This window comes from Eublepharis macularius, chromosome 5 (genome assembly GCF_028583425.1).
Source record: "Eublepharis macularius isolate TG4126 chromosome 5, MPM_Emac_v1.0, whole genome shotgun sequence".
In the NCBI taxonomy this organism is placed as follows: domain Eukaryota; kingdom Metazoa; phylum Chordata; class Lepidosauria; order Squamata; family Eublepharidae; genus Eublepharis; species Eublepharis macularius.
The window spans coordinates 4,721,422-4,748,620 of NC_072794.1; the positions used below are offsets into that span (position 1 = coordinate 4,721,422).

Genomic DNA, 27,199 nt, shown 5'->3' on the forward strand with positions numbered 1-27,199 from the left:
CTTAGTCCAAACATGAGATTGTCTTTTTCTTGCTTTTCCCCCCTCAGCTGCTACAGATTGTTCTGGATGACTCTGGTCAAGCCTGATTCAGATATAGCGTGCACTTAAGAAGCCTGGAGCATCTAGTAAGCTTTCCTATATTAAATCATTTACCTCTAAGCTAGAGGTACACCATAGATAACATCTTACGTTCATTACTGGGTATTGTACACAATTATGGAGTCTCTGCTTTCATTTTAAGTCTTTATTATTATGAAATAATTATTCAGTATTCTTAATATTAATTCAATCAACAGAAAATTAAACCATCCATTATAACTACATAAATTATTAAAGGAAAGCAATTACATGAGCCCCCCATATCTTACCCAAAGATATATAAAGGTCACAGACAAGGCACTCTCTATTAGTTTAGCTTGTCATATTTATAGGGTTTCAAAACCTTCTTTACAATAGCTGTTTACCTCATTTCAAACACTCAAATTCTTGGCTAATTTATGACTTCATGCACCAAATAAAGTTAACCCTATTTAAACATATTTGTAATAGGACAAGGTTGTTACAAAGAAAAAAACTGACCTTGGGTGTCTCAGGTGTAGCCTAACCTTCAATTGTGTAAGCAGAAACCTCAAGAAGAGCACATGTAGAAATTGGAATATATTGTATGACATCCCTACATATGACAATAGTTTCCAGGTGGGCAGCTGTGTTGGTCCGTTGTAGAAGAGCAAGATTGCTCTTTTATGTATGACAGGAAACCAACTTCATTCAAAAGAACATCTAATTTGAAAGACCAACTGGTACACAGCAACAGTTATCAACCTGTAAAGTCACAACAAGCCTCACATAATTTTCTTTCTTACAAGATAAAATCAAGCCAGATCAGCACATTCCTTTCCCTGAATTTCTGTTACTGGATACTAGTACACGGGTCAGTTTTATATCCATCTTTCTTACCTGTCAAGGCATAGGAGTGTATACAATTTTTGTTTTTGGATCCACATTTCCAATTGTGTACTGCATCTTCATAATATCGCTAAAATTCCCACAGATCTGTAGTTTTGTGTAAGTTTATATGCTCTTCACATGCTCAGCATGTTGTCTTTTACTATGTGTTATAATTATTTTAATGATAATTTATGTATTCTTGTTTTTATTTATATGCTTACAGCTCCTCCTGAAGAAGCTTAGGCAAAACGAGTAGGGGTAGATAAGGAAATAAAACGACTGCACCATTTTGTTGTTGTTCTTTCGCTCAGCCATTGGGCTTTGTGCTTTGTGCATGCAGAAGGTCCCCAGCTGAATCCCAGTAGAAGGATCCAGGATCTCAGGAGTCAGGGAAAGCCTCTCTCACCCTGAGGCCCTGGAGAGAAGCTGACTGAGTCTGTACGGCTCTAGCTGAGCCACAGAGTGCCGACTACTCAAAGGCCTCTATGCTGCAAAAAATACCCCCACGGGCCACAATCCAGGTTTCTTTCAGCTGGTTGGCTGATCTACAGTTTCTTCTTAACAAAGACAGACAGGAGTCGCCCCATTTCAAAATGGATATTTTATTTTACTTAATGTGCAAATAAATATTTTTTAAAAAACTACATTCAAACGAGTTGGCAAAGCGAATGCAAGCTCCCCCCTTCCCTCAAGCCAGAGATCCTTCAGAGAACAGAAGTACCGCTACCTCCTGTCCTCCAGCCACTGGCTTCGAGCGGCATGTGCTCTCGCCCCATCTGGGATGAGGTGGCTACATGCTTACTTTATCCACTGAAAATATAAATTAATTAGGGTATAAAATAAAAGATGCGTAACAATGGCCCAAAGTACACTTCTAGGAGGGAGGTATGGAGGGCTGGAAGAAGACAGAATTCACAAACTTCACAATCCCCCCAACCGCAAAACACAAGCCAAGCCACAAGCTAGCATGAAGTCCCTGGTGGGAAATGTGAATTTGGCACCACTGGTTCTCTCTGCTTGGGAAACGGAGGAAGAGGCAGCAGGGAAGCAGGGACACAGTGTGCACAGCACGGGGTCTAAACCGTATCGAATGCCTGAAGCCTGCCCTCCATCAATACGCAAGTGCCAGCAGCCACAAGCAGTTTCTTCCTTGCAGAGTGGGGAGGCCAGCAGCTGCTGCTGACAAGGACTCAGCTTCTCACACGGATTATCTTGCAAATCAAAGCTACGACTCAGCAAGGACCACCCCTCCCATCACAAACTGGGCAGGAAGGAGTGGAACAAAGTCAGCATTGCTGTCTCGCGCACACACCCTGCCATGGACACGCGCCTCGTTCTGCTCTAGAGGAGACCCTCTCATGCTGCCATGGGGAACTTTGCAGGAGATGCGGGGGAAGTAAAATGAGCTATGGGAGTGCTGAGGTGTCACTTTTACTTCTGAAACCAGCTGTGCCACGCCTGCACCAGGATGCGGGAAGAGAGGCAACACAAGGCTGCGAGCAACTCCCGGCTTCCTTCCTGCCTTAAGAGTCCTGACAAAAAACAACCCCCCCCCTCCTGTGGTCAAAACGCCAGCGACGTCACAGGGCTGGCAGCGCAGAAAGGCAGACCCTGCTGTGGCTAGACTCTGCCGTGGGATGGCCACCAGAATGACTCAGCCACACAGGCCGCAGGTGGGAGCAAGGGAAAGAGGGGGGGGAGCCCTCCTCTCACTCGACTTCATACAATCGCTGCACAGCCTTGCAGGCCTACAAGACTTGAGAGTCGGGGGTTTTCACCGTAGGCCCAATTACCCCACAGGTCAGAACCGGACCTTCTGGCTTTGCCCAGCGCCAGGCACAGCCAGCCTTCACATTCCTTCAAGTCGCACTGGCCACCCTCCTTGAGCTAAATGACGCTTCCTGTGGGCTCAAGCCCCTGCTCAGCATACGTAGCTGAAAAGCTCCAGGTCACCCCGCAGCAGCCCGAGGACAGGCTACCCAGCCAGGGCAAATCACATCTATGCCACATGGAAAAAAAATATGCCATCATTACCCCCAATTGTCACAATCCCAAGGAAAACACTGGCGAGTGATAAATACCAGCGGTACCTACATGGCTCCCACAGAGTGGCCTCGTAGTCAGGGCGAGGCTGGCTGGCGAATGTACTGCACGTGATACCGGTTAATGGGCACCCCGTGGATGCTCATGGTCTCACAGGTGGTCTTGCAAGGTACCAAGTCCTCGTCCTCGTCTCCCATCAGCCAGTCCTGGACCAGCTCTGCAGCCTCTGCAGTCACGTGCCTTGCCAGCCAGTGCCGGTGCCACCCCTCAAAGCGCTGGTGGTGCCGCAGCAAAACCAGGGGTTGTGCCTGCAAAGCAGGAAGAAGAGTGATCACCAGGGGGGTGGGGGTGGGTGGGGGGAATTCCGCTCGCCCTCTGCTGGGGAAAAGGGCCTTGATCCCAAGACATACCCGACTGGCCCGGGAGAGGGCCCCCCTGCGGTACATGTAGTCCTCTGCATTCATGATGAAGAGCATCTTGTGGGTGTTCAGTCTGAACTTGCAGTCCATGTTGCAGGCACTCTCCACCCCGATCAGCTGCTTCCAGGAGCTCCTGGCCTTCTCACGCAAGGCCTGCACCTGCTGGCACTGCCACTGTCGGAACTTCTTGAGATTCCTAGGGTGGCAGGGAAAGGCAGGCAGCGTTAGCCTGGAGCACGGACAGAAAACAGGCAGCGGAGCGTCTGAACTGACGGTCGAGCATCCTTCTTTCTGCCAGTGCAGCTGCCTCAACCTCTCCCCAAGGTTCAAGAGCCCAGCCAGCCCCCCGCTCCCTACAGCTGTGCTCCTGTGCACCAAACAGAGCCCTTCCTGTCCACCCAGAAGGCAGCGTCAATTCCAAGCAAAACATGAGGGGCAGCTAAGAGAAGAACCAGATCTCAGCTTCGGGGCCGAGCTAGAAGCGCTTTGGCCTGTTGAGACATTCCAGCCACAAGTTCCAGCCAGGAGAGGGGCACATACAGCTCCCTCTGAGCACTCGCCTTTGCAAGAAGATGGGTTTCAAAAAGAAGCCTTCATTCTGACCACTCAGGGCCCCCTCAGCACCCACATATTGCTCCACATAGTTAGATAAGTGCTGGAAGAGAGAGAAAAGAAGAGGGTTTGATCTTGCGGGAGGAAGCTTCAGGCACAGACATTTTTAGCCCCGAAATTATGGCCACGGAGTTGACATGCAGGACAGAAGGGGAATCACCTGGACCTCCACCGGGTCTTCCGTTTGGGTCTCTTCTGTGTCCAGAAGTTCGATGGTCATGATCACCTGGCCTCTCCTCTGGAGGAACATCACCTGCCATCAAAAATGAAGCATACCTGCAAATGTACCTGATGGAGCCCTAGAGAACACCCTCCCCAGAACTGGAGCCATAAGCCTGGGACAGTATCTCCAGCCCATTTCCAGTTAAGTTCCCAATTACGTGGGTCAGCAGAGAAAAATTGTGGGTCACCAAAACGAATTGCCAGGAGGACACAGACAATGATAGGACACAAGTTTGTGTGTGGGGGGGAGCGGGCTTTTGCACCTTGAAGCAGTTCTCATCCGCCATGTAGCGCTCGGCCTTCCACTGGTAGCTTGTCTCCTTGGCTGCCCGCACGCACTGCGAGGACAGGTTACCCCCAGCCGCACCCCGCTTCTGCTCACCAAGGTACAACTCCACAACCTTGAGGCAGACATCATCGCTTACCAAATGATGCAGCTGTCACAGGTGGGGGAGGGGAGAGAAAAAGGGAAATATGAATACCACCAAATGGCTGGAAGCGCTGAGGGTTCACTGAGCAATGCACAGCTTGGATCCCAGGCATCTGTTCTGCTAGCCCTAGCACTTTCCTTTGGCATGAGGAATCCTTCCCCTGGCACAAGAGGCTCACAACAGATCTACAGAACAGCTCAAAATGGCCCAGACTACATCACCCAGAAAAGGGAGCTATCTAGGTCTGACCCTCTGCAGACCATGACCCAGGCCCATGCCTGTCTGCAGCTGATCCAAAGCAAACAGCAAGCAGACAAGCCACTTCCTGCCTCATGTGCTCTGCTCCCTGCCTGCCCCAAAGCAATGTTTCCCACAAGAGAGTAGCAACGGAAGAGTCAGTGGCCGGCTTGCCTGCCTGCTGAGCTGTTACCTGCCGAACAATGTTCTGCACCAACTTGTCCATGGTGAAGCCAATGTAGGCATGAATGGTGAACATTTCCCGCAAAGTGTCCTCATACTGGGTGGGGTCGATGTTGCCATCCAGCAGATTTCTCACCAAGTCCAAGAATGCTGGGTAATACTCTTCCAGTTCCACTTCGCCTAGGCAGGAAGAGACACCATGCTCCATTGAACCAAGGGCAGCGGAGTGCTTGTTTCCATAATGGGATCCCAGGGGCCACGGAAAGGAACATCTAAAGTACAGCTCACCCCTACAACTTCTGAGCCAGAGCTGGAAGTTAAAGAAATGGCCCACCAGACAGATACTGGCAATATAAGATCATCCCCATATCACCAGCTTCCTTATTTTCACAAATAACACTCCAGATTTGGCAAGAAATCAAATGACTGACCATCAGGGAGGAAGACAGCAGCTGCTTTGGTCCCTTTGACCCACCCACCCCTGATCTTGATCTACAGCACCAAAGATGAAAAGCGATACACACAAACACATGTGCTCTCGCTGTGAAGGAGGAGGAGGTTTCCCAGAACAGAATTTCAGCCTCCAATGCAGATGTTCATGATTGAGAGGCACCAACTGGAAAGCTTTCAAAGCTAAGATAAGGAGCTCACATTGGCCACCAAGTTCTGCAAATCCTAGAGCAACACGTGCAGCTCTCACACCACCGCCCCCCCCCCAAGAGCCACAGGAAAGGCTTACTTGGCTGTTTCAGCCGCAGCTCCAGGGCTGGGTCGCTTGACCGCTCCTTCCGGCCTTCGCAAAGGAGCTTCTCCTTTTCCTTCTCCGTTCGATACTCCAACAGCTGCTTCTGCGCCTGCCGATAAATCTTGAGGAGCCTTGCACACAGTGTCTGGTGAAGTCGCAGGAAAAAGTACCAGTTGTTGTTTGCAAAAAAGAGTGTGTAGACATCATCCAGTGACCGGTGGGGCCCAGAGGGAGGTGGAAGGCCACCCCTCTTGTCCCTAGCAGGGCTAGCGGGGGGCACGGGGGGGTTCCTCTTGCGCAGCTCGTGGCCTTCCAACATCGGCTGCTTCTCTTCCAGTGGGCTGGGAGGAGGCCCGAGCACAGGTCTTTTGCGCAACTCGTGCACCTCCACTGTTGGGGTCTTGCTCTCCAGGGCACTGGATTGGGGGCCTGGGGTGTTCCGCTTCCGCAAGTCGCGTGTGTCCACAGGGGTAGCCTTGAGGCTACCCTTTTCCTCACTCAGGAGCTCTTCAGAAAGGGTGTGCTCTGCCAACTGTGAGAAAAAGAGATCAGGGACAAATCGCTGGACGATCTGCCGGATGGTGGCTTGGTCCTCCTTCTGGATGGTGGGCTGCCGTTTCACATAGTAGCTGATGAGAGATGCAGCGTCATCCAAGATCTGCTTGTCCTCATAGACAAAGATGAGATGCGGTTCATTCATTGTTCCCCTCCCATCAGAGTGCTGCTCCTGGTGCTGAAGACATGGCACAAAAAGAGAAGAGATCAACAGCTGCCCTCCCTCCACCTAGCACAACGTACCTCAAATCAAGCCCCCCTCTCCACACGCATGCACACACACACACCTCATCGTACACGCTCTCAATTTCGTTGAGCAGACTCTTGGAGCGCAATGCTTTTGTGTCATTCTGCTTGAAATTCACGGCCTGGTGGTCAAGAGACTTCAGGTAAGCCTTCTCATACTGCTCCCGCCAGATCTTGTTGAAGCCTTGCTGGGCCTCGCGCCACTCGTCCTCTTTGGCCTTCAGCCTGCAACAGCAGAGAGGGCACTGAATGCAGAAGCCAAAGGAAGAAAAGCCCAGCTACATCTTCCTGTTAAGAACACTCTCCTGGCAATGGACATTGTCATGCAGGCTGGCATTCAAAAGATCATGAGGGAATGGTCTGTGTATGCTCTCCCCCCCCACTCCCAGCACCAGAGAAAGCATACCATCAAAACAGAAGATTCCAGAAGCTCAAGCCTCAGGAATCCAAGACAAGTGGAGCCAAAAAGGAGCCACCATGTTGTACAGAAGCGAGAGCCAAGGACCCGATTACCTCTTCAGGACAACAGGAACAGCCGTGAGAGGGTTCTTTTTCAGGCTCTCAATGATCTCTGGTGCTTTGTCACCATAGATGCGGTAGATGGCCCGGCGCTGGATCACTTCTGAGGTGCCACCCAAACAGTCGTCTAGCCGGAACTTCTCCTGGTCATCTTGCGACATGCGGGACAGTTTTTTTTGCACGCTTTCCAGCACCCGGATGGTGGCCAGGTTGGTCTCCAGGACAACATCCAGCTGTGGAAAGCGAATTGTAAAGGGCAGGAAGAACAGTGGAGCAGGCACCAAAAGAGCGCCCCCCCCCCCACAACCAGCAGGGCACAGGACCAAGCCACCCTTCCCAGACGCCTAAGCAGCTCAATGCATTCACATGCTCAGGCTGGTGGGAAGCAGGTGCCTCATCACCAGCTAGCCCTTGGGCCAAGTCTCAGCGACAGCAAGAAACTGAAGCATGGAACAGAAGAGTTCACTGGGAAGCATTCCCTTTTCAAGAGGTGTAGGGGTAGATGAAAGGAAAGAGGTGGTCTCTTGAGGTACCTCAAAGCGCTCATCTTCACAACGGTGCAGCTGTTCCTCATAGGGTGTTTTCTTGGAGCTAACAAAAGTAGAGTCTTCGGACCAGGAGGGAAATGAGACCCAAGTGTCGTTCAGCACCTGCAGAGTCGAGAACCCGCCTATGCTCAGCTACCTGTAGCTTCTGATCCAATTCTTCTGGGGCAAACCTCACACAGCTGGCTGCTCTCCAAGGATCCAACGCACAGTTTGCCACACTCAGGTGGCGAAAGTGGCTTACCTCCTTGCAAATGGCCGTCCTGCCGCTGCACTTGGGCTGCTGGTAGGTCTTGGGAAGGGCCCGGTAACTGGAGCCGATGCGCTTGCAGGAGGCATAGTCAATCTCCCGGCACATTCCATCCCCAGAGCGATCACTCAGGGGAGAGGCAAAGGAAAGCTCTTTCACACCAAGGAAGGACTTGAACTGGGCAAAGAGTTCAGGAAATTTCCTTTTAAAAAAAAGCAAAATAGAAACATGAAGGAAACTCTCACATGCAGGAGAATCAAGCGGCATTTCTGCTTTGCCACACTGGCAAGAAGCCCCCCATCAGTTTTTAGATTATAGAGGAACACAGCGAATAAAACAATTCCATTAATCCCCATTTTATCCCAAAGTGGTGGACTAGTTCTCTCTGTAACAAATCTTCTATTTCACATCCAGTTAAGGGTCTGTACCACTTAACTTTTCAGAACTGTTCTCATTAGATAAATAACAACAGAGACCTCATCAGATCTGTACAGATAAAACCCACTGAAAGAGAATGATCTTTTATAGTACAATGAGAAAATGGTGGGTTTAAGCATCGGATCCCCTATCAGCAACCAAAATAAAGGACTTTCAGTGGGTTAACAATTTTTATTGGAATAAAGCTTCTAATTAGGCAGGAACTTGAAAGGTAAACACAGAGGCTAGTTGATCCAATTACTGCTGAAAAAAACATGCAATAAGAATCAAATCTCGTAACATTCCCCAACCTTAACCAAATAAAAGAGGTCTAACATTAATCAGGTTTCAGCTGACCATCTCCAGAACGCTATCAACCGGCAGATTGATCAACAACAACCCTGTTTAACCCTTTATGTGACACCTTTTATAGAAAAATTGACAGCTACAAATTAAGAAGTTATAAACACATGATAAAGTTATTGGTCCCCAAAACGATTATAAGGAAAGAACACAGGTGCACTGAGATACATCTTTGACAGCACTCGTTAATTTCTCTAGCAAGAGTAAAAAGAGTAAATTTGACTTGTACTCTTAATTAAATGCCAAAAAATCTACTCTTTCTTCAGCTACACCAGGATTCCGCAAAATGGTGTTTGTGGGTGCCACAGAATCCATGGACACTTCCTGGTGTCTGCCAAGAGTTTCTGAAAAATGGGTAGGCCAGGTGGGGCTTTTGCTCAAGAGGGCTTCTTACTGGCTGTGTCGATTTTTAAGAAGTTGCTTTGGCAGTATCTGCCACTACAGTATCAGGATTTTCATTGTATAACTGAGAGCCAGTCTGATGTAGTGGTTAAGAGCAGCAGGACTCTAGTCTGGAGAGCCAGGTTTGATTCCCCACTCCTCCGCCTGAAGCCAGCTGGGTGACCTTGGGCCAGTTGCACCTTCTTAGAGCTCTCTCAGCCCCACCCACCTCACAGGGTGATTGCTGCGGGGCGTTAAGTTGTCCTGAAGGGCAGTATATAAACTGAACGTTATTGTAATGATTTCAAGTAAATGGGTGCATGTGTCTTTAAATGCTTGGTTTGAGCTAGGTGAAGAGTGGGGTGAAAGAGAGGGAAGAGTGAGTGATATGATTGGTTGATGACTGAGAGGGTGGGCGAAGTGAATGGAGTTTAGACTGGGAGAGAGAGAGAAAGGTTTCAGTCAGAAGCAAGCAGGCTAGCTGTGTGCTGCCTGGATATATTGAAGTATTCATGAGAGAAATATAACCTGTGTGGAACCTGAACTGAGCATGTTTGTGAAAGGACACTCAGTCAGGGAAAGGGAGGCCAGCTGTGTGCTGCCTGAGCAGGTTTCATATTTCTGTGAATAGCAGTCAGGGAAAGAGAGGCCAGCTGTGTGCTGCCTGAGGAGTTTTAAGCATTTCTGTGAGACAAATATTGAGTTAGAGAAAGAGGCTAACTGTGTGTGAAGCCTTAGAAGAGATCTGTGTGAATGAGTTTAAATGAAGTAACTTTAAGAACCGAGAACTACTTTTATGAAACCGATACGCTTCTTGACTAAATAAAAGTTTATTTTTGTTTTGTTATATCCCAGTGTAGCTGTCGTTGCTATATCCCATTCCTATCCTCAGGGCCACATAGAACCACGAAGGAGCCTGACGCTTAGGAACGTTACCAAAAGGGAAAATTTAAATAAAATATCTTGGAATAATATATTCCTGGTGGCAGCAAACTACCCAGAGGGTTAAGGGATCGATTAAAAGAAAAATCTACCCTAAAGAAAGTAAAGGTCATAACAGTTCTGTGTATGCAAGAAAATATTTTTAAACAATCATCCTGTAACCAGAGCTTCTGCCTGAAATGCTGAAGAGTTACTACTAGAGTTACGCCTGACTTTACAATTAAAATTTTGTGGCAGCCATTCTGTGGTTGTGTCAACCATCCAGTGACAGAATTCCAAAGGAGCCTGCAGGATCGAAAGGTTGAGGACGACACTAATTAACTGAGCGACACTAATTAGCTGTCAAGATAAAAGCAGTACTATGCTTTCATCTAAACCTTTGTGGATTTCCACAGAGGTTAAGAAAACTACCTAAGATACACATGATTATCTATTATTTAAAAATCAAATGTATGTAGCATCCCTTCCCTCCTCATATCCAATTACACCACACATCTGTGAGAGAAGTTATTTTATTTATTTATAACATTTTAAAGCTGCTGTTCCACCCAACTTACAGTGCAATCCTGAGGGGGGAGCAGAAAGTCTAGAGGAGCCAATGTTGTAGATATATAGAGATTAAAGCACATTATACTAATCAATGCTAAGCTAATATATAGTAATGGCTTGTATTCTGGGTGAACTTTTAAACTTTTCATGAACTGTCTATGCATTTTTTTAGTGTGTTAGGTAACTAAAAACAGGTGCGCTTTAATCTTTTGACAGCTAATTAAAAATAGTGGACTCCATCTAGATTAATGTTTATCAGAGACTGGACCAATAGTGATCTCGTATCTTAACTCTTCCTGTCATTTCTCACGGATTATGGCTTGGTTTTACAAGATAGCTATAACGCCATTTTTTTGGCTAATTAGAAGGTTATACAATAGAAATTATGAATATTCAACGAAGCATTAAACCAATCATAGTTTGCTTATGCTATTACATGAAAAGATCTTAGATATTTGCATATGATTACCTATAAAACATGCTAATCTAGATAATGAGTTCTGATTGGAAGAGATCTCATGAAGATTAGGTGAGATTCTTATCTGTCCAATGTAGGCTATGAGAATCTTAATGCATTTCATAATAACTTTATTTTTAAACTTAAGAATTAGTTAGGAAATGTTGGCAAATTTCATTCTGATTGCCTTTCTGTATTCTAGTTTTGTAGGATTTATATTAATAATCATATATTTTTAACTACTTGCTCCATTAAAAAATAGAGTGTATTTCCAATAAAAGAAATAAACTCTAACAGGTATCTGAGTACTTTGATTAGAAGCGGCAAAGCAATAAAGAACTTTTTTACAAATAAATGTACTAATAAGCAAACGGTTCAAAGAACAATTTTGCTTGACAGGTCTTGAACTAATTGCCGAATACTATCCAAAAGAAAAGATAAATCTTTTCTTTGGAGTAGTGGGAGCTTAGTCAAGACACAGGCAAGAGAGCCTGTTACACCAACTAAGAGTTATGCCAGTGTACCCTGCACTTACACTGGTGCAACCCGCCCCTGGCCCCCCCCCCTGGAATTTCTGCAAAATTCGGGGCTTGCCTTGCACTCGCAAACAGGCGGAGAGCTAAGTCCAGAGTGTCTGGCTAACAACTACCACCAAAGTTTCCTTGAGGGCTGTCCCTGAGTGCCGGGAGCTGTGGGTGTGGCCTTGGCCGGGTCCTGCCGCCTTTCGCGTCTAATTTTTCAAGGAGCGGGTGGATGTATTTCAGAGCAGCAGCAGTGGAGTCTGCAGGTGAGAGTTCCGCACCTGCCAGCCTGGCCCATGTCAGGGATGGGGGCTGGGTGGGTGCTTGTCTGCACCTTCAAGGCAGGGCTCCTCTCAGGGCAGGAGTCTCTGTTGGGGTATGGCAAGCCCAATTGCACAGATCTCCCTGCCCTGAGCACCCAGGGGGAGTGGCATTGGCAGACTGGCTATGCCTTTCCCTGCCACTCACAGTGCTGTCCACTGCCGCTTCCCTCTGACTGGTGTGTCTTGCCGGCGTTGCCCAGACAACTAAGGGGCATTCTCACCCGGTTGTATCTTGCCAGTCCCACTTTGTGATGGAGAATAGCTCCCAGTCTCCCCACCGGGGGGGGGTGGGCTTGCACACTCAGCCTACCACTCATCAGGCAGCCTCTCCTAGCCAGGCTCCCCAATGCGGGTACCATGACCATGGGGTTGCATGGTTCCCAGCTGTCTGCTCCCCGGTGTGGGGAGTGGGGTGGTGTCGCCGGGCAGCGGGGCTCACAGCTTGCCCATTGGCTGCACCTTTGCTCGTCACTCACATGCCTGTCGCGGGAGTGGCACAGCCACTGGTGGCTGCTGGAGGGTCATCAAGGGAACGGAGGGGCAGGTGCTCTCGGCAGCAGCCACAGTTTATAGCTCAGATGCCAGCATAGCTCTCCCGCACCCAAAGTTCTTTGTGAGTGAACAAGTGGTGCCACAGGCACGCTGCTGCACGGGCGCCATCACGGTACCAGACCTCAGGATTGGGCTGGTTGGGTACTGAAGATGAACAAAAAAGATTACATATGAGCCACCCAATTTACCCCACAGACGAACTTCATGGCTGAGGAAGGATTTGAACCCATGTTTCCAATCACTAGTGGCACTCACACTGCTGGCATTGGTACTCATGTCCTGTGACAGGGGACTATCCTGACAGCACAATCCTGAGTAGGGGGGTGGAAAGCGCTTAGGGAGCAGACTAAGGGTTACACTGTCGTAACTCAGACTTACGTGGGTGTAACCCTCCACTGCTGGTGGCTAGGCGACGCGCACCACTGCCATGGGCCGCTGGCGGTGGCCACTATCGGCGGCTGGACGGAGGCATTAAGTGTGGCACAAGTTCCTGTGCCAGCGCTGGGCTGGGGGGTGGGCTGTGAGCTAGTTGGCTCCGAAAGATACTCCAGGCCCAGGAACGCCCCCTGCAGGGGCGGAAAGTTACGCCACGAGAAAAGGCGGAGTAGCCCATTGGCGCCCATTGAATGGGAAAAGAGCCCAGCCCTGCCCATGCGACCTGGGAGAGCACCGGATGGTGACTACCATGGGGACCAATCCGCATGTGCCTCTGTGGCATGCCGAGCTCCCCTCTGCGCACTCAAACAGCTCCCCGGGTGCCCTATATAACTTTCAGTCAGGATACCTATGAACAAGCTACGTAGGAAAGTGGCTGGAGGCTCAGCCCAACAGCCCCCTGCTGTGGCAACTGAGGGCACAAGGCAAGAGAGGGTGCTCACGGTGGCGAGGCACGAGTGCACTGGAAGGACTCTGGGGAATCAGGGAGTACTCTGCATTCACTCAAGGGAAGAAGAACGAAGTCTGGAACGTCTGACTAACAACTATCAACCAAGTTTCCTGGCAGGTTATCTGACTCCTGAGCCCCAGCTCCGGAAGGGGCGAGGGAGCATTGACAGGTAAGAACGAGCTGCAGTGGTGGCCACCCCAGCTTGCTCGTTTGCGCCAACTGCCCCCCTCCCCTCACCCGGACTCTCCTGACCACCAGCATCTGCAGGTGAGGCTCACTGGTGGGGGGGGGGGGCAGCAGCAGCCCCTGTCCCAGAAGCAGTTGCCCAGGGAACTGCTCTCAACACAGCCATTCGGGAGGGGGTTCCAGCTTCCTATTTGGGGGCTCTCTTCAGACTCCCTCAGGTGGGCCCCCCTTGGCAGAGAAGGAAGTGGGGCTGCAGGTCAGGGTGACTGGGTGTTCACAACTCCCTGTTAGTAGTGGGTGCTCAGCCCCTTGACTGTCTCCTTCACAGGATCAGACCATCCTGATGCAAAGTACTCTCTCTCCAGAGGGGCATGCATCATCTGCCTGTGGGTTGCACCTGTGACAATGGAGCTGCCGCTGCTGCAGCCCCCAACCATGGACTCCTTCCCACAATGTGGTAAACTGGGCTGGGGCTCTAATAGGGCCAGGTCCCTTGCCATACATGTGTCCGTTTCCCTTTCAGGCAGGTTGCGGCCCGTCAGAGAGGCCAAGAAACATGGTCATCCCAGCCCCCAGTGATTCTTCTTGACTGCCATTCAGTCCAGTCCAGGCAGCAGTCCCCAAGGCAGCCCACATCTCAACCTCACTCCTGGGAGGGCAGGTAGAGGAATGGATCTCATGGCTCCGACTGCAGCACAAACTGCCTTTCCTCCTTTCCCGGCCGCGGGACGTTGGCAAGACGGTTCAATAAAATGTGCGTTGAAAAACAACTAACCACCTGTCTGTTCACTTGCCTGTGGATGACAGTAGCACCCTCCACCTCCCCAAAGGCATGTCTTTTCACATATCCTGGCAACTGACTCCTGGCTCAGGGCCGGAATGGATGCAGTGGGTCCAAAGCAACTCCAGAAGCCTCTGTGCCTTGGCGTTGTTGTACTGTGTCCAGTGGCATCTTGGGACCACACCAACAACCCTGCCCCCTTCCCCCCCCAATGTAACTCAGGCAGTAGGGAGGGGGGGCACTACTGAGAACTCTCAGTCTCTGACAGACAGACAAATGCTGGCATCTGATAAGCCAGGCAGATGACTGCTGCGTGCGGGGGTGGGGAGGCTGGTTGCTGGTGGTGGTGGGGGATGTGGAGTGACATCTTGGGATCCCTAGGGCTCCTCGCCTATGAGGACAGACCACCCTCCCTCTTGCTGTTTGAACAGGCAGGGATGGACTTGGGGAATCTGGTGCAAGGGATGGACGATGGCCCCCGGAACAGTTTCTCTGGTCCCTTCGTTCCACTCTGGGGGGTGTCACCCCAGGACCAGAGAATGGCTCTCGGGGTCGAACTCGCGTTCTCCTCACATCTTTGTGATGCAGTGATGTGTTCAAACGGAGCTGATGCAAGTTGGTGGGCGTTTGTCGCTCCCATCACATCCAATGGGCCTTCCGGTTTCTACCAGGGTTTCCAAAGGGCATTCCTGTCACTCGTTACAAAAACCACCCCTCGACTGCCTCTAAGGAGCTACGTCTCCGGGACCTGGGGGCTGATCCCGAGTGCTGCAGGCTGCGAATGCGACCCTCGCCGGGTCCTGCCACCTTTCTGGGTTCACTTTTCTGGGAGGGGGTGCATGTCCCTTGGGGTGGCGGCGGCGGGGATGAAATTTGCAAGCAAGTGGTGTTTCCGCCGCCAGCCTGCTTCTTGTTGGGAATGGGGGTTGGATGAGCGGGTGGGCAAGTGATGCACTGTCAGTGTCCCACCCCCCGGGGCGGAGAGCCTCTCAGAGCAGGCACCTCTGTTGGGGTGCAGCAAGCCCGTACATGGGGATCTCTCCCTGCCTTGTCCAGCCACTCTCTGTGGGGCGAGGGTGTAACAGCTGGGGACTGGAAACGGGGCCCTGGACTGGCTATGTCTTCCGCTACCCCTCACAACGCTGTCAACTGCTGCCACCCTACAACTGGTCGATCCTGGCAGTATTGCCTGGGCAACGATGGGGCATTCACTCATGGCTGCGCCTTGCCAGGCTAGGTTGGCTGGCCCAGCTCTCCCGCGAAAGTCCTTAGGGAGCAGTCAAGTGGCACTGCATTTACACTGATGTGTGGCCACTGAGACCGGATGGGGACTTTGGATTGGGCTGCGAATCTCCCCCCTCCCTTTTCACTTGGATCAATAACAATCGCTGTTGATCAAAGGCTATCTTCTCCCAAAAGAGCCTGCAAGTCAACATCAGAAACAAGATCTTCTTTGTGGTGGCACCTTTGGAATATCCTCCTCACAGAAACCTACCAGGGGCCAAGTCTGCTGAGTTTTAGGTACCAGGCAAAAATACTTTTACTTTGCATGGTGTTAAGGGATTTTCCTGAGGACCCCTCTCCTAAATTCCTATGTAAGCATTATTTAAGCTGGACACATACAGAAGAGGCAAATTTGCCTCAGTAGGCGGATTCTTTCTCCTTCACTTTAGGGATTAAACTGTAGGTCAACTTGATCGTACAGTGAGGCGAGAAAGTTCTTTTCAACCATAAACATTTTTCACTGTTTTTGTTCCATAACCAAATTTTAGTTGGAAGAATAGTTGCCCAGAAGCATTCTGAATCCATAACAAAAGTATTACTTCAGCACTGAGGTGTTTATGTTACAGTGAGATCTTACTGACCTGTCAATCAGGCTTGTCAGGCTTGTATCCTGGGAACTGTAATTCTGAAGAACTGTTTGTATTAACCTTTCTGATCTTTTATTCTGTAAGCAATCAGTGCTAAGGTATACAAGATTCTCTGATGTAACTGGCCTTTATAGATATCAGCCAGAGAGGGGCAATACGTGTCTGGGCTTTATTTTAAACAGAATCACAGAGTTTTCCTAATAACCACCGTTCTGCATGTAATTGAAGCCCATTGTTTCGGGTCCTACCCTCTGCTGCCAACTGGAACAGCTCCCTGCCCTCCTCCAAATAGCCTTTCAAATACTTAAAGAGAGCAATCATGTCCCCCCTCAACCTCCTCTTCTCCAAACTAAACATTCCCAAGGCCCTCAGCCTTTCCTCGTAGGGCTCAGTCTCCAGACCCCTGATCATCCTCGTCACTCTCCTCTGCACCCTCTCGATTTTGTCCACATCCTTTTTGAAGTGAGGCCTCCAGAACTGCACACAATACTCCAGGTGCGGCCTGACCAAGGCAGTATAGAGAGGGGCTATGACCTCCTGCGATTTCGATGCAATGGCCCTTTTGATACAACCCAAGATTGTGTTTACCTTTTTTGCTACCGCATCACACTGACTGCTCATATTTAGTTTACAGTCCACTCTTACCCCAAGATCTCTTTCGTATACACTACTACCCAGAAGTGTATCCCCATCCTGTATTTGTGCTTCACATTTTTGTGGCCCGGATGTAATACTGTGCACTTATCTATGTTGAATTGCATCCTGTTCACAACCACCCACTGCTCCAGAGTATTCAGGTCTTGTTGAATTTTAACTCTTGGATGTTTGCCACTCCTTCCAATTTGGTATCATCAGCAAATTTAATGAGTAGCCTGTTTACCCCTTCATCCAGATATTGATAAAAAGTACCAGGCCTAAAACTGAGCCCTGCAGCACTCCACTGGACACCTCCCACCAATCTGATGAAACACCACTGACCGCCACTCATTGGGGTGCGGTCCTCTAACCAGTTCCCTATGCTCCAAACTGTCCTATAGTCCAGTTGGCAGTCTTCCAGTTTATCCATTAGAATGTCATGGGGAACCTTATCAAAAGCTTTACTGAAATCTATGTAAATCACATCGACAGAGTTCCCAGGATCCAGTAAGCTCGTCACTCAATCAAAGAAGGAAACCAGGTTGGTCTGATAAGATCTGTCAGACCATAAACAATAAAACCTATATTTCCCTGTATCACTGGATTGGAGTCTTGAATATATTTGGATAAGTGGTAGTAGGAGAGTTTATAGTTGACAGCAGAGTACTATTAAAAAAATTCCCCCACCGCCACCCCTTTATCCATTACAGGCTTTAATTTCTGATTTTTTTTCATGATTGCTTTTGGATTTAATTCAGCCCTCAGAGCTTTCAAAGAGTTTTGGTTGGTTTTATTGAATGGAAGCAATTGACTAAACACGTAGGTTTTTGTTGCTTGATATTTTCTACTACTATTTTTAATTGTTATTATGTCATTTGTTGTTGAGTATTGTGATTTTAGTTTCTACCACCTATTGCTTGTTTAGTCCTGCCTAGAGAACTCACAGACAAAAGCTCTTGGATTTAATTCAGCCCTCAGAGCATTCAAAGAGTTTTGGTTGGTTTTATTGAATGTAAGCAATTGACCAAACACGTAGGGTTTTGTTGCTTGATATTTTCTACTACTATTTTTAATTGTTATTATGTTATTCGTTGTTGAATATTGTGATTTTAGTTTCTACCACCTATTGCTTGTTTAGTCCTGCCTAGAGAACTCACAGACAAAAGCAGCTGGAATCCACGGAAGAGAAGGCACAGACTAAGTGGGAGCACAAATATGGGCTGTTCTAGGTACAAGTTCTTTCCGTATTCTGAACAAGCCCTCCCACTGGCCCCAAGAACAGATCTTTTGGAGAGATTTGAGCCTCATCCACTCTCAAAGATGGTCTGAAATGAAACCCAGCCCTTGTTAAACTTAACAGAGGTTTTGCTGGCTGGAAGGAAAAGAATCTGCCAAGGGAAGATAGAATGAAATTTTCTTACCCCAAAAAGGGTGTGACCAGCTGGAGAAGTTCAGAGCCTGACACCAGTTCTTGGTTGAAGAGAGCGATGCAGCGGAGGAAGTTCTCATAGACTTCTTGGCTCTTGAGGACTCTGCGCACCTGCCGAGATCAGGAAGAAAGTGGCACCTTTGCCTGGCCAGGGAGCAGTGCAAACCTGTGCCCAGGATCTGGAGAGCTGCCTGGATGCCTTGTGCTTCAACTCTCTACCTCTTGCACCAGCAAAGGTGGCCACAGCCAGGGACCCACCCAGCCTAGAACCAACAACCTCGGATCCCTTTAGCCTGCAGGACTTCCAGTCAGGACTAGTGGCTCCCAGTATCTTGCATTCCCTACAGCCTGTTCCTGGGAATTTCCTACTTCCTGCTGAGGCTCCACCCTTTGGGGCCTGCTTCTGCTTGGCATTCCTTTCAGGGCCAAATCTCTCTGCACCACCAAGCAGACCCTCCATTGTACAAGCCCTGCTGATACCACCTTGAGGGATGCAACCCACAGACTCTTTAGAGCCAACCAATTATGCTATTATTCCTGCCGTCAGGATTGCAACTTGCAAAGAGCAACCAGGGGGCCCTTTGAAGTCAACTAAGAAGCCGCGCTTCATTTTCCCCACAAAGAGAGCCCGTGGAAAGGTATGAGGGTTTTATGGCTGGCTGTTTAATGGTTTGTTAATCTGATACTTTGATGATACTACTTTAATATTGTTATTGTAGTTTATGTTGTGAATCTTGAGTAGGTTTCTAGAAAGGTGAGATAGAAATTCTCAACATAAATAAAATAAAATAAATTTCCAGCGGCTTTTGACCAGCTCAAGATCTATGTTCAGCTCTCTTCCAAAGCACCTTACGGAAGGGCTATCTGGCCTGCTTGCTTTGAGTTTACTTCTTGCAGCCAAGATTGGGTTGGCAGTAAAGTTTTTGCCTGCTTTTTAGTAGTGCAATTATTTTGAGATGTTGCTAGCCAGACCAAGGCTTTGGTTCCCAGCCTGAGGGTCTGCATGAACCGGTCTTTCATCTAGAAAGACCACTGGTCTCCTCCAGTTTCTTATTGCCAGCTCTGCCTGGCAGTGGCTCTCTAGAGTCACAGAGAAAGGAAAATGGTCTTCTCTTACACTGATACCTGGAGATGCTGAGCAGGGGTGTTGACCCAAGGATATTATGCATGCAGACAAGGTGTTCTGCTACTGAGGCGTGGGGCCTCCCCAAATATCTATGAATACAGGAAGCAGCCCTCACTACCAGGTCACTGGTCTGTGTGACCCAGTGGTGCTCTGCTTCAGCCCCAGTTCTGCAGGGTCACTGGCTCAATGTTCTTTCCCAACACGTGTCTTGGAGAGCTTTTCACTGGAGATGGAACCTTCACTTTGCAAAGCAGGTACTTTGCCACTGAACTATACTCACCCCCACCGCTATATCTGAGCTGCCCCAGTTGGTCAATGGGCACTATTCATAAATGAGCTAGAATTGGAGGGGTAAGCCATGCAGTAGCTAAATTTGCCAAATTATTCAGGAAGGGGAAAACCAAGGTGAATAGTTAAGAGTTCTAGGAGGATCTCTCTAAAGTGAGCAACAACATAGCAAATGAAGTCCAACGTAAGTTAAGTGTAATGCTCAAGGAAACAAAAAAATCCTAACATCAAATATATTCCAAGGGGGTCTGAACTGGCTAAGACTAAGACTGAAAAATATCCTTGGGTGGGAGTGGATAGCGCAACAGAAATGTTGACTTTGTGCATCACAGTGGTAAAAAAAGGCGAACTCCAAAATAATCCTGGTCACTGTATCTCAAAGGATAATGCAGAGCTGGAAAAACTACAGAACTGGGCAACCAGGATGACTAAGGGGCTGAGCACCTTTCCAGTGAGGGAAGGCTGAAGAATCTGGAACTATTCCATTTAGAAGCAAGATGGCTGAGTGGGGAGAGGACAGATTTATACAATTCTACATGGGGTAGAGAAAGTGGATGGAACTTTTTCTTCTTTCATAACGCTGGAACTCAGGAGCACCTAATGATCCTAGTAGGCAACAGATGCAGGATGGACAAAAAGGCGTACTTCTTTACTCAAGGGATCAAATTGTGGAGGTAGTGGTGACCGTGAACATAGGTAGCTTTAAAAGGGGGTAAGCCAGATTAATGGAGAAGAGATCCCTCAGAGGCTCCACGCCGTGGCTCCACATTCAGAAGAAGTAAACCTCCAAATCCCAGCACCAGGAGGCCACATCAGGAGAAGGCCTCGGCCCCTGTGCCCTGTTTGCTGACCCTCCAAAGCAACTGGCTGGCCACTTTATGAGACAAGATGCTGGACTAGGTGGACCTCTGGTCTGATCTGGCTGGGCCTTTGCTTTTCTCTGGACACAGGCATACCAGCGACCGAACCAAGGACCTTCAGCTCCCAAAGTCCATGCTCGACCGCTAAGCTACAGTTCGCTTTCCAAACCTCTCCCCCCCCCCTGCCCCCGCAATGCCTGGCGACAGACCTTGTCGAAGAAAGAGAACTCCTGCAGAGTCCCGTATTTCCCCACTGTTGCAACCGACAGGTCCTTTGTCCCTCTCAGTTTCATCTTCTTCTGTGAAGAGAAGAGAGCATTTGTGTCACTATTTTCCTCATGCTTCAACTTCCGAGCATTCTGTGTTTTCAGAGTGCAACCAACCAACTTACTGCTCAATCCTGGGGGAGGGGGGTGAACTACGGTTTATGCTGGTGTATCCTGGATTTATGTGGGTGTCACCCCCTCTGCAAGGATGCACAGCCATGGCGGCAGTGAGCTGCTGCCTCCCAGGGGTGCCCAGGCACGGTGGTTGGGTGCAGACACAACTGCGGCTCAAGTCCTTGTACTGGTATGGTGGGCGGGGTAGGTTAGGGAGGTGGGGCGTGTGGCGGTCGGCTCCCTAAGCCACTTCAGGCCCAGGAATGCCCACCACAGCAATGGAAAGATATACCGCGAAAAATAGCGGCACAGCCCATTGGTGGCCCTTGCCTAGGTAAATGTAGGCCCCTGCCATCGTGTCCAGCCCCACCCAGGCGGCCCATTGGATGGTGACCACCATGGACACCAATCCGCTTGTGCCCCATGGTGACCAGGCCCTCCACAAGCACCCAATCAGCTCCCTGGGCAGCCTAGAAAACTTCCAGCTGAGGTGGCAGTAGGGGGGCAACTGGAGGTTCTGCCTGGCTACCCTCTAGCCCCCCTGTGGAGACTCAGAGTGCGAGGAAGGAGAGGGTATTCTCGGTGGCATGGCAAGCATGCATGGATTAACGTTTAAGAAAGCCAGGGAGCACCTCACACTCAGGGGCGGAGAGCTAAGTCCGGGACATCTGACTCGTAACTACCACCCAAGTTCCCTTGCCGCTAATCCGACCCCTGAGCGCAGGCTCAGGAGCAGGCGAGGGCACACTGACAGGTAAGGAGGTGCTGGCAGGGCCGGCAGACAGCCAGGCCAGAGTGGCTGCCGGGGTGCCAAGTCCAACCAAAAATATCATCCAAGTTCTCTTGCACGTAAACTGACCCCTGAGCACCAGCTTGGGAAAGGGCGAGAGCGCACTGACAGGTATAGAGGCACTGGGGCATCGGTGGCTTGGGGCGCATTAGGCACAGCAGCCTACCATATTCTCCACAGGCAGCCCACCTATGTCGTTAAGGCACGCCTGGGAGTGGCACACACACACACACACACTCCAAAACAAGCCAGAGTTCAAATACCTTAGCTGGGCCAGGAACGGGATGGAGCAACAAGGATCTTGACCGCTTCTTACTGTGCTCCAGTGGCTTCTCCTGCTCCGTTCTAGGCATGCTGTTTGCATCACATGGCCCATTCCCTGTGAACTGAGACAAAGAGAAAGATGTTGAGATATAACATGCAGGTGCCCTTGGACGGCATGGTACAGAAGAAGGCAGGGAGCGAGGCTCAAACCCAGAAGGGGCTCTGGCCACAATCAGGGGCCGCTTCTTCTGAGAGCCAAAGAATGTTCCACACACCAAACGGGACACACTTGAGACATGGCAAGTGCTTACTGGCATGGACCACATGGGGCGGAAATTTGTGCATGGAAATTTCAGCAGTGGAGGCGGAGTTTGGGGATACACACATAAAAACACAGCCTGAATATCTCGAGTGTAAGAATTCAGGCCCTGCAGAAAACAAGCCGGACCTATTCCACACGGCTGCGCACACACAGGCAAGCCTCCCCAGCCACTGCTTCCTAGTCGCCCTCCAGATCAGAGACATACCAAAGATCTCTTTGCTTCAGGAAGGAACTGTCCAAACTCGGAGAGCAAATCTTCCTGACCCCGGAAGAGATTGGCTACTTCTGTGAAAACCTCCTCTTCAGACATGCCTCGAAATGGACGGCCTTTGGTGCTCAGCTGCTCCTTCTGTGAGTTGAGGGAGAGGTTATGATGGCAGTGCTTATACAGCAGTGGAAACAGACCACCCGTACCCAGCACAAAACTCAACCCAGAACAGCCTTGTGCTGACTCGCTATTTCTGACAGTGGCATTAGTGGCCAGGTAGGAAGATACTGCTTGGCTCCCCAGGTGCCCAGCTTCCCTAGAGTGTGAGAGAGACAAGCACAGCCCACCTGGGTGGATGAATGCAGGATGGCTTCCCAAATATCCATCCGTATCTGAAGCCCTGGCCTGAAGCAAGGGTGGCAAAGAGAGGCAAGGCTTTACCTGTGGAGTCACCTCAGCTCCAGAATGCCCCGCCCCCTTCACTGGTTCCCCTGGTGCCTAACCAATGGGACTTTTGACTCCAGGGGAAAAGCCTTATTTGGCAAAGGCATTTTGTTGATTATCTGTCTTTTTCTTTGTTTTCTGTCCTCTGGGCTTATCAATTCTGATTGTTGCTAAATTTCACTGAGGGGCTGTACGGTTAATTTTTAAGGTGACTTTATGGTTCTTGATATTACTGCAAAATAGTAAAGAGTCCAGCAGCACCTTTAAGACAAACCAACTTTATTGTAGCATAAGCTTTCAAGAACCACAGCTCTCTTCGTGGTTTTTTGCAACTACAGACTAACACAGCTAACTCCTCCGGATATTATTGAGAATCTATTAATTTTACTGGTTTTAACATACTGCCATATATGTTAGTATTCTCATAGGCCACAAAAACAAGCAGATCCCAAATAAACAAGTAAAGGTGAAACCTAGGGGAGCAAGTCAAGGCCTGCCCATGTATTGGACTGGCTTCCTGAAAATCTCCCCACTGTAGGCCATGGGACTGTGGGGGAGGGGGGGCATGCTGTTGTACGAGGAAACATGAACACAAGCCAAGGGGGTATTTTCAGTTTTTAAGAAGAAAAATCTGTTCGTGAAAAGGAAAGAGAGACAGCTTTCTTTTGTATTCCCTGGAAACACCAGATAGGGCCAAGCATGAAGACATGTGCCACTTCAATCAACACATAGTTTCCAAACAGACTACTCCAGAAGACTCCTTGGCAAACACAGACATGCTCTTCTGGTTGCCTCTTTGCAAACAACAGTTCCTCCAGGAACAGCTCTGTCTTAAGCCCCTGGATCCCAAGAGAGGATTCTACCTGGTACGTGTGAAGAATTTCCAGGAAGGAGCGGTAGATTTCAGGGTGGTCAAGAAAACGGGTCTTGATCTTGTTCACGTAACTAATGGCATTGTTGAACTCCACTGAGTCGGACTCCAGTGGCATCTGAAGCTTGTCGTCCTTGCAGGACACCTGGTGCCGGAAGTCCTCAGGGCAGTCGCCATGATTGTGGGCCTTATCCTGGCAATAATGGAGCAAGAAGGGACTTTGAACCGCCTCCAGAGAGACCTGGCAGGAACAGAAAGGGGGGGGGGACAGTGATATCAGGCAAACGGGAAACAGAACTAGTTATGCTAGCACCATAAAGTCCCTCTGGTGACCCTGCACCAGTCATTCTCTCTCAGCAGCTAGTCTACCTCACATGGTTGTTGAGAGAAAACGGGGAGAATCAGATACACTGCCCTGTACTCCATGGAGGAGGCACAGAACTGAAATGGGACAGGCAGATAAACAGATAATTTGCTCTTCTCAGAGCCTGCCTATTAAAGGATTTTTTTCTTGTCTAAACTAAAAATTAGAAATTAAATAATTGGCTGCACATTTCCCTGGCTTGCCTGGGCTATCCAGGTTAAGCCTCCCACATATGAGACTATGACATTTTTACCCTTTCTCCAAGGAGTCCAGAGCAGAATACTTGGTTCTTCCCATCTCCACCTGTTCACATTAATAGCCCTCCAGCCAGGGAGGGAAGGCTAAGAGAGATAGGCACAAGGACCCAAGGTTGGTCACCCAGTCAACTTCATGCCCTCTGGATTTCAACCCAGCTCTCCCCAGTCACTGTTCTTCCCTATTTTCTGCCTCCCCGCACATTCCTCTATTTTTAGACTGCCACAATCCAAGCCAGCTGTTCCTCATTGCGACCTTGGAGGAGACCCAGCTCTCAGAACCAAGTCCTTACTTTAACCTGAGGTCTAATAGGACAATCCTACCATCACCCCAAGACCTTGAACAAGTCACAAGGCTTCCTAATGCCGCTCCTGAAGGCAGGTGAACCTTAGGGGTTAACTATGTCTTCATACCTGGCCAGCCAGAGAGGACTGAATGCTGAGTTTCCCATTCTTTGGAATTTCTATTCTGTAACCCAAAGGCAGGAAAGCGTTGAATCCCACAATAAGGTCAGGATGTTCGTGAAACAGCTGAGAGACACGCCGGATTACACCAGGGGTGTCGATGCTGGAAGCAAAAGAAGGCAAGTAAGGGCAAGCTGGCCCTGAATTGGGATCAATGAGGGGGTCCAGAAGAGCCCCGGGGGCCAGGCGTCCAGCTCGGGTGGCGTGGCTGGCTGGGCAAAGGCACTCTGCTTTCATTCTCCCCCCTGCCCCAATCTCTTCCCCATTCTCCCCCCTGCCCCAATCTCTTCCCATTCTGGAAATCTACCAAAAGGCATTGGAAGCTGCCAATATTCCTCCTGCACACTCATTTTACCTTTGGCTCTTGAACTCTTTCATGATTTCCAGGAATCCATTGTAGGTGGCTGGGTCACTGCCAAAGCGGATCTTCACCTGGTCAAGGTAGGAGAGGGCGTCCTCTACCTTCAGGAAACCATAAGACATCTTGGTAAAAAGGGCTCTGTGGGTCAGTGGCAGAGGTCCTATTTTGTGCATGGAACGTCCCCATTTCAGTCCCCAGCACTTCCAATTCAAAGGGCAGAGTCAGATTCGGACCTGAGCCACCACGGGTGATCAGAATCTCTACCGGTGCCAGACTGTGAACTTGACCACCAGATAAGGTGCTGCCAAGGACTCCACCCCCACCAGCTGCCACCTAGCTTCCCAGAACACACAAGCCATTTTGAAAGATGCCTGGAGTCACAAAAGCAACTGGTTGCAACCTGGCCCTGCCTAAGTCCTGACAGAACCAATCGCCTGCAGGCTCAATAGAGAGAGGATGCTGCAGGATCTGCTTCAGGGGGCTTCACATGAATAAGTCACACTCACAGCCCACCCTCCCCTTCCTCAAGCGTCATGCAGCAACCTTTGCGGAAACTCTGGAGACAGAAGGGGGAAGCTGGATTGTATGACGACTGAGAGTTGGTGCCTCTATCTGGAAGCAAAAGCTGAGGCAGACTCTATGCAGCATCACGGCTTTTGCCCCCTCTTCCTCCCACAGGGAGCTTGCCGCTAAAGCAGTGGCTGAATGGCTTGGAGTAGCTGGGCGCACGCGGCCCTCCTTGTCCCTTCCATAAATGAAGCTCTGGCAGAGGTGGCAAAACAGCAAAGAGGAGTGAGACAAACTTTTTTTTTATTGACTGCTCCAGCTAACTACCAACAATATAATTAAATACAATGTGTAGTTGTTACACTCCACCACACAACACACAGACCATTCTAGCACATTAAGACCACGCTCAGAGGGGTAGTTCTGCGGACTTTGTTGTGAAAACACACCCACACAAAAATGGTGCCTTAAAGACAAACTGGGCAATTCTGTGCAGAGTTACACCTGCCCAAGCCCACTTAAACAGGCTTACGCCTGGAGTGACGCTGCAGAGGATTGCACTATTAGTGTGACAAAAAATTTGAAGGACTAGAGTCCTCTTGAGCAGGGGTTGGAAGTCGCTATGCTACAAAAAGAAAAAAAGAAATGAGTTAAAGCCACCACAACTGGGCAAGCGACAGCTGGGTGTTTGCTCCTGCTCCTCCCTTTCAAGCACCAGCAGCCCTTTATCCCAGCACAGGCATCGCCCCTATCCGGCTCTGTGAGATCCCAAGCAGCTCTCCTAGTCTCTGGCTCCAGCCCTACTTAGTCCAGCCTCCCTCACAGGGTTGTTGCGAGAACAGAAAGGGAGGAAAGCGCTCCTTGGGGGAAAGGCGGGGTAATTCTGGATGCACTGCTGGGGAGGCGAAGGCATTTACTTCCAAGTAATCCCGCTCAGGACTGCACTGCAGAGCACCCCCCTCCCCCCGACACCCGTAAAAGAAACTTAAGGGAAATTCAAATGCATTTTGAAAAGGGAGATGGAGGCAAGAAGCCATTCATGGGCGAAGGGCGGCGTCGCGCCCGTTCCCCCTTGCGGAGAGGAGGGTCCGCCGGCCTCGTCTGACAGGGGCGCGACGCACAGAGCCCAGCGAGGGCGGGCGGCCGGCTGGCCACGCCTTGGGGAGGGGAGGCGGGCCGCACGGGCCTCCGCCGGGACTTACATGGACCGGGAGCTTCTCGGGGGGCGCCCCGCCGCCGCCGCCCGCCGCCCCCGCTCGGCTCCCCAGCCTGGCGCCGCTGCCCGGTCGCCCGCCTCCCCCGGCCGCCATGTTGGGAGCGCCTCCCCCTCCCGTCGGCCACGCCGCGCGTCCCTTGCGCCTTGCGTCACCGCGCACGACGTCGCCTGAAGCCCTCCGAGGGAGGCTACCGGAACGGGAGGGGGCGCGGTGCCCGGAAGTCCGCCTC

The 27,199-nt window shown here is 49.9% G+C and overlaps 1 protein-coding gene across 2 annotated transcripts; it reads right to left on the reverse strand.

The window, feature by feature from the left end:
• Positions 1-1,532: 1,532 nt before the first annotated feature.
• SIN3B (SIN3 transcription regulator family member B) lies at positions 1,533-27,063 on the reverse strand. 2 transcript variants are annotated; one of them, XM_054980815.1, is made up of 19 exons: positions 26,956-27,063; positions 25,241-25,347; positions 24,835-24,988; positions 23,795-24,043; positions 22,485-22,628; positions 21,957-22,079; positions 20,733-20,822; positions 18,242-18,360; positions 7,950-8,157; positions 7,694-7,810; positions 7,155-7,393; positions 6,683-6,866; positions 5,835-6,573; positions 5,106-5,275; positions 4,508-4,681; positions 4,183-4,275; positions 3,971-4,065; positions 3,402-3,606; positions 1,533-3,299 (listed from the first exon to the last, which is right to left on the reverse strand). In XM_054980815.1, exons 1-19 carry the CDS (start codon positions 27,061-27,063, stop codon positions 3,069-3,071), a joined length of 3,549 nt encoding a protein of 1,182 aa, XP_054836790.1. In that variant the 3' UTR covers positions 1,533-3,068. The 2 variants fall into 2 exon arrangements, with proteins under 2 accessions (XP_054836790.1, XP_054836791.1); XM_054980816.1 differs by lacking the exons at positions 24,835-24,988; positions 26,956-27,063 and having other exon boundaries at positions 25,241-25,308.
• Between the last annotated feature and the right edge of the window lie 136 nt (positions 27,064-27,199).

Coding starts and splice junctions, on each gene's coding strand:
- SIN3B (XM_054980815.1), bottom strand. CDS start 27,063: ATGGCGGCCGGGGGAGGCGGGCGACCGGGCAGCGGCGCCAGGCTGGGG. Junction 8,158..18,241: donor CTGGTCACACCCTTTTTGGG/GTAAGAAAATTT, acceptor TTTTTTTAAAAG/GAAATTTCCTGAACTCTTTG. Junction 5,276..5,834: donor GCTGCGGCTGAAACAGCCAA/GTAAGCCTTTCC, acceptor CTTCCTGCCTAG/GCGAAGTGGAACTGGAAGAG.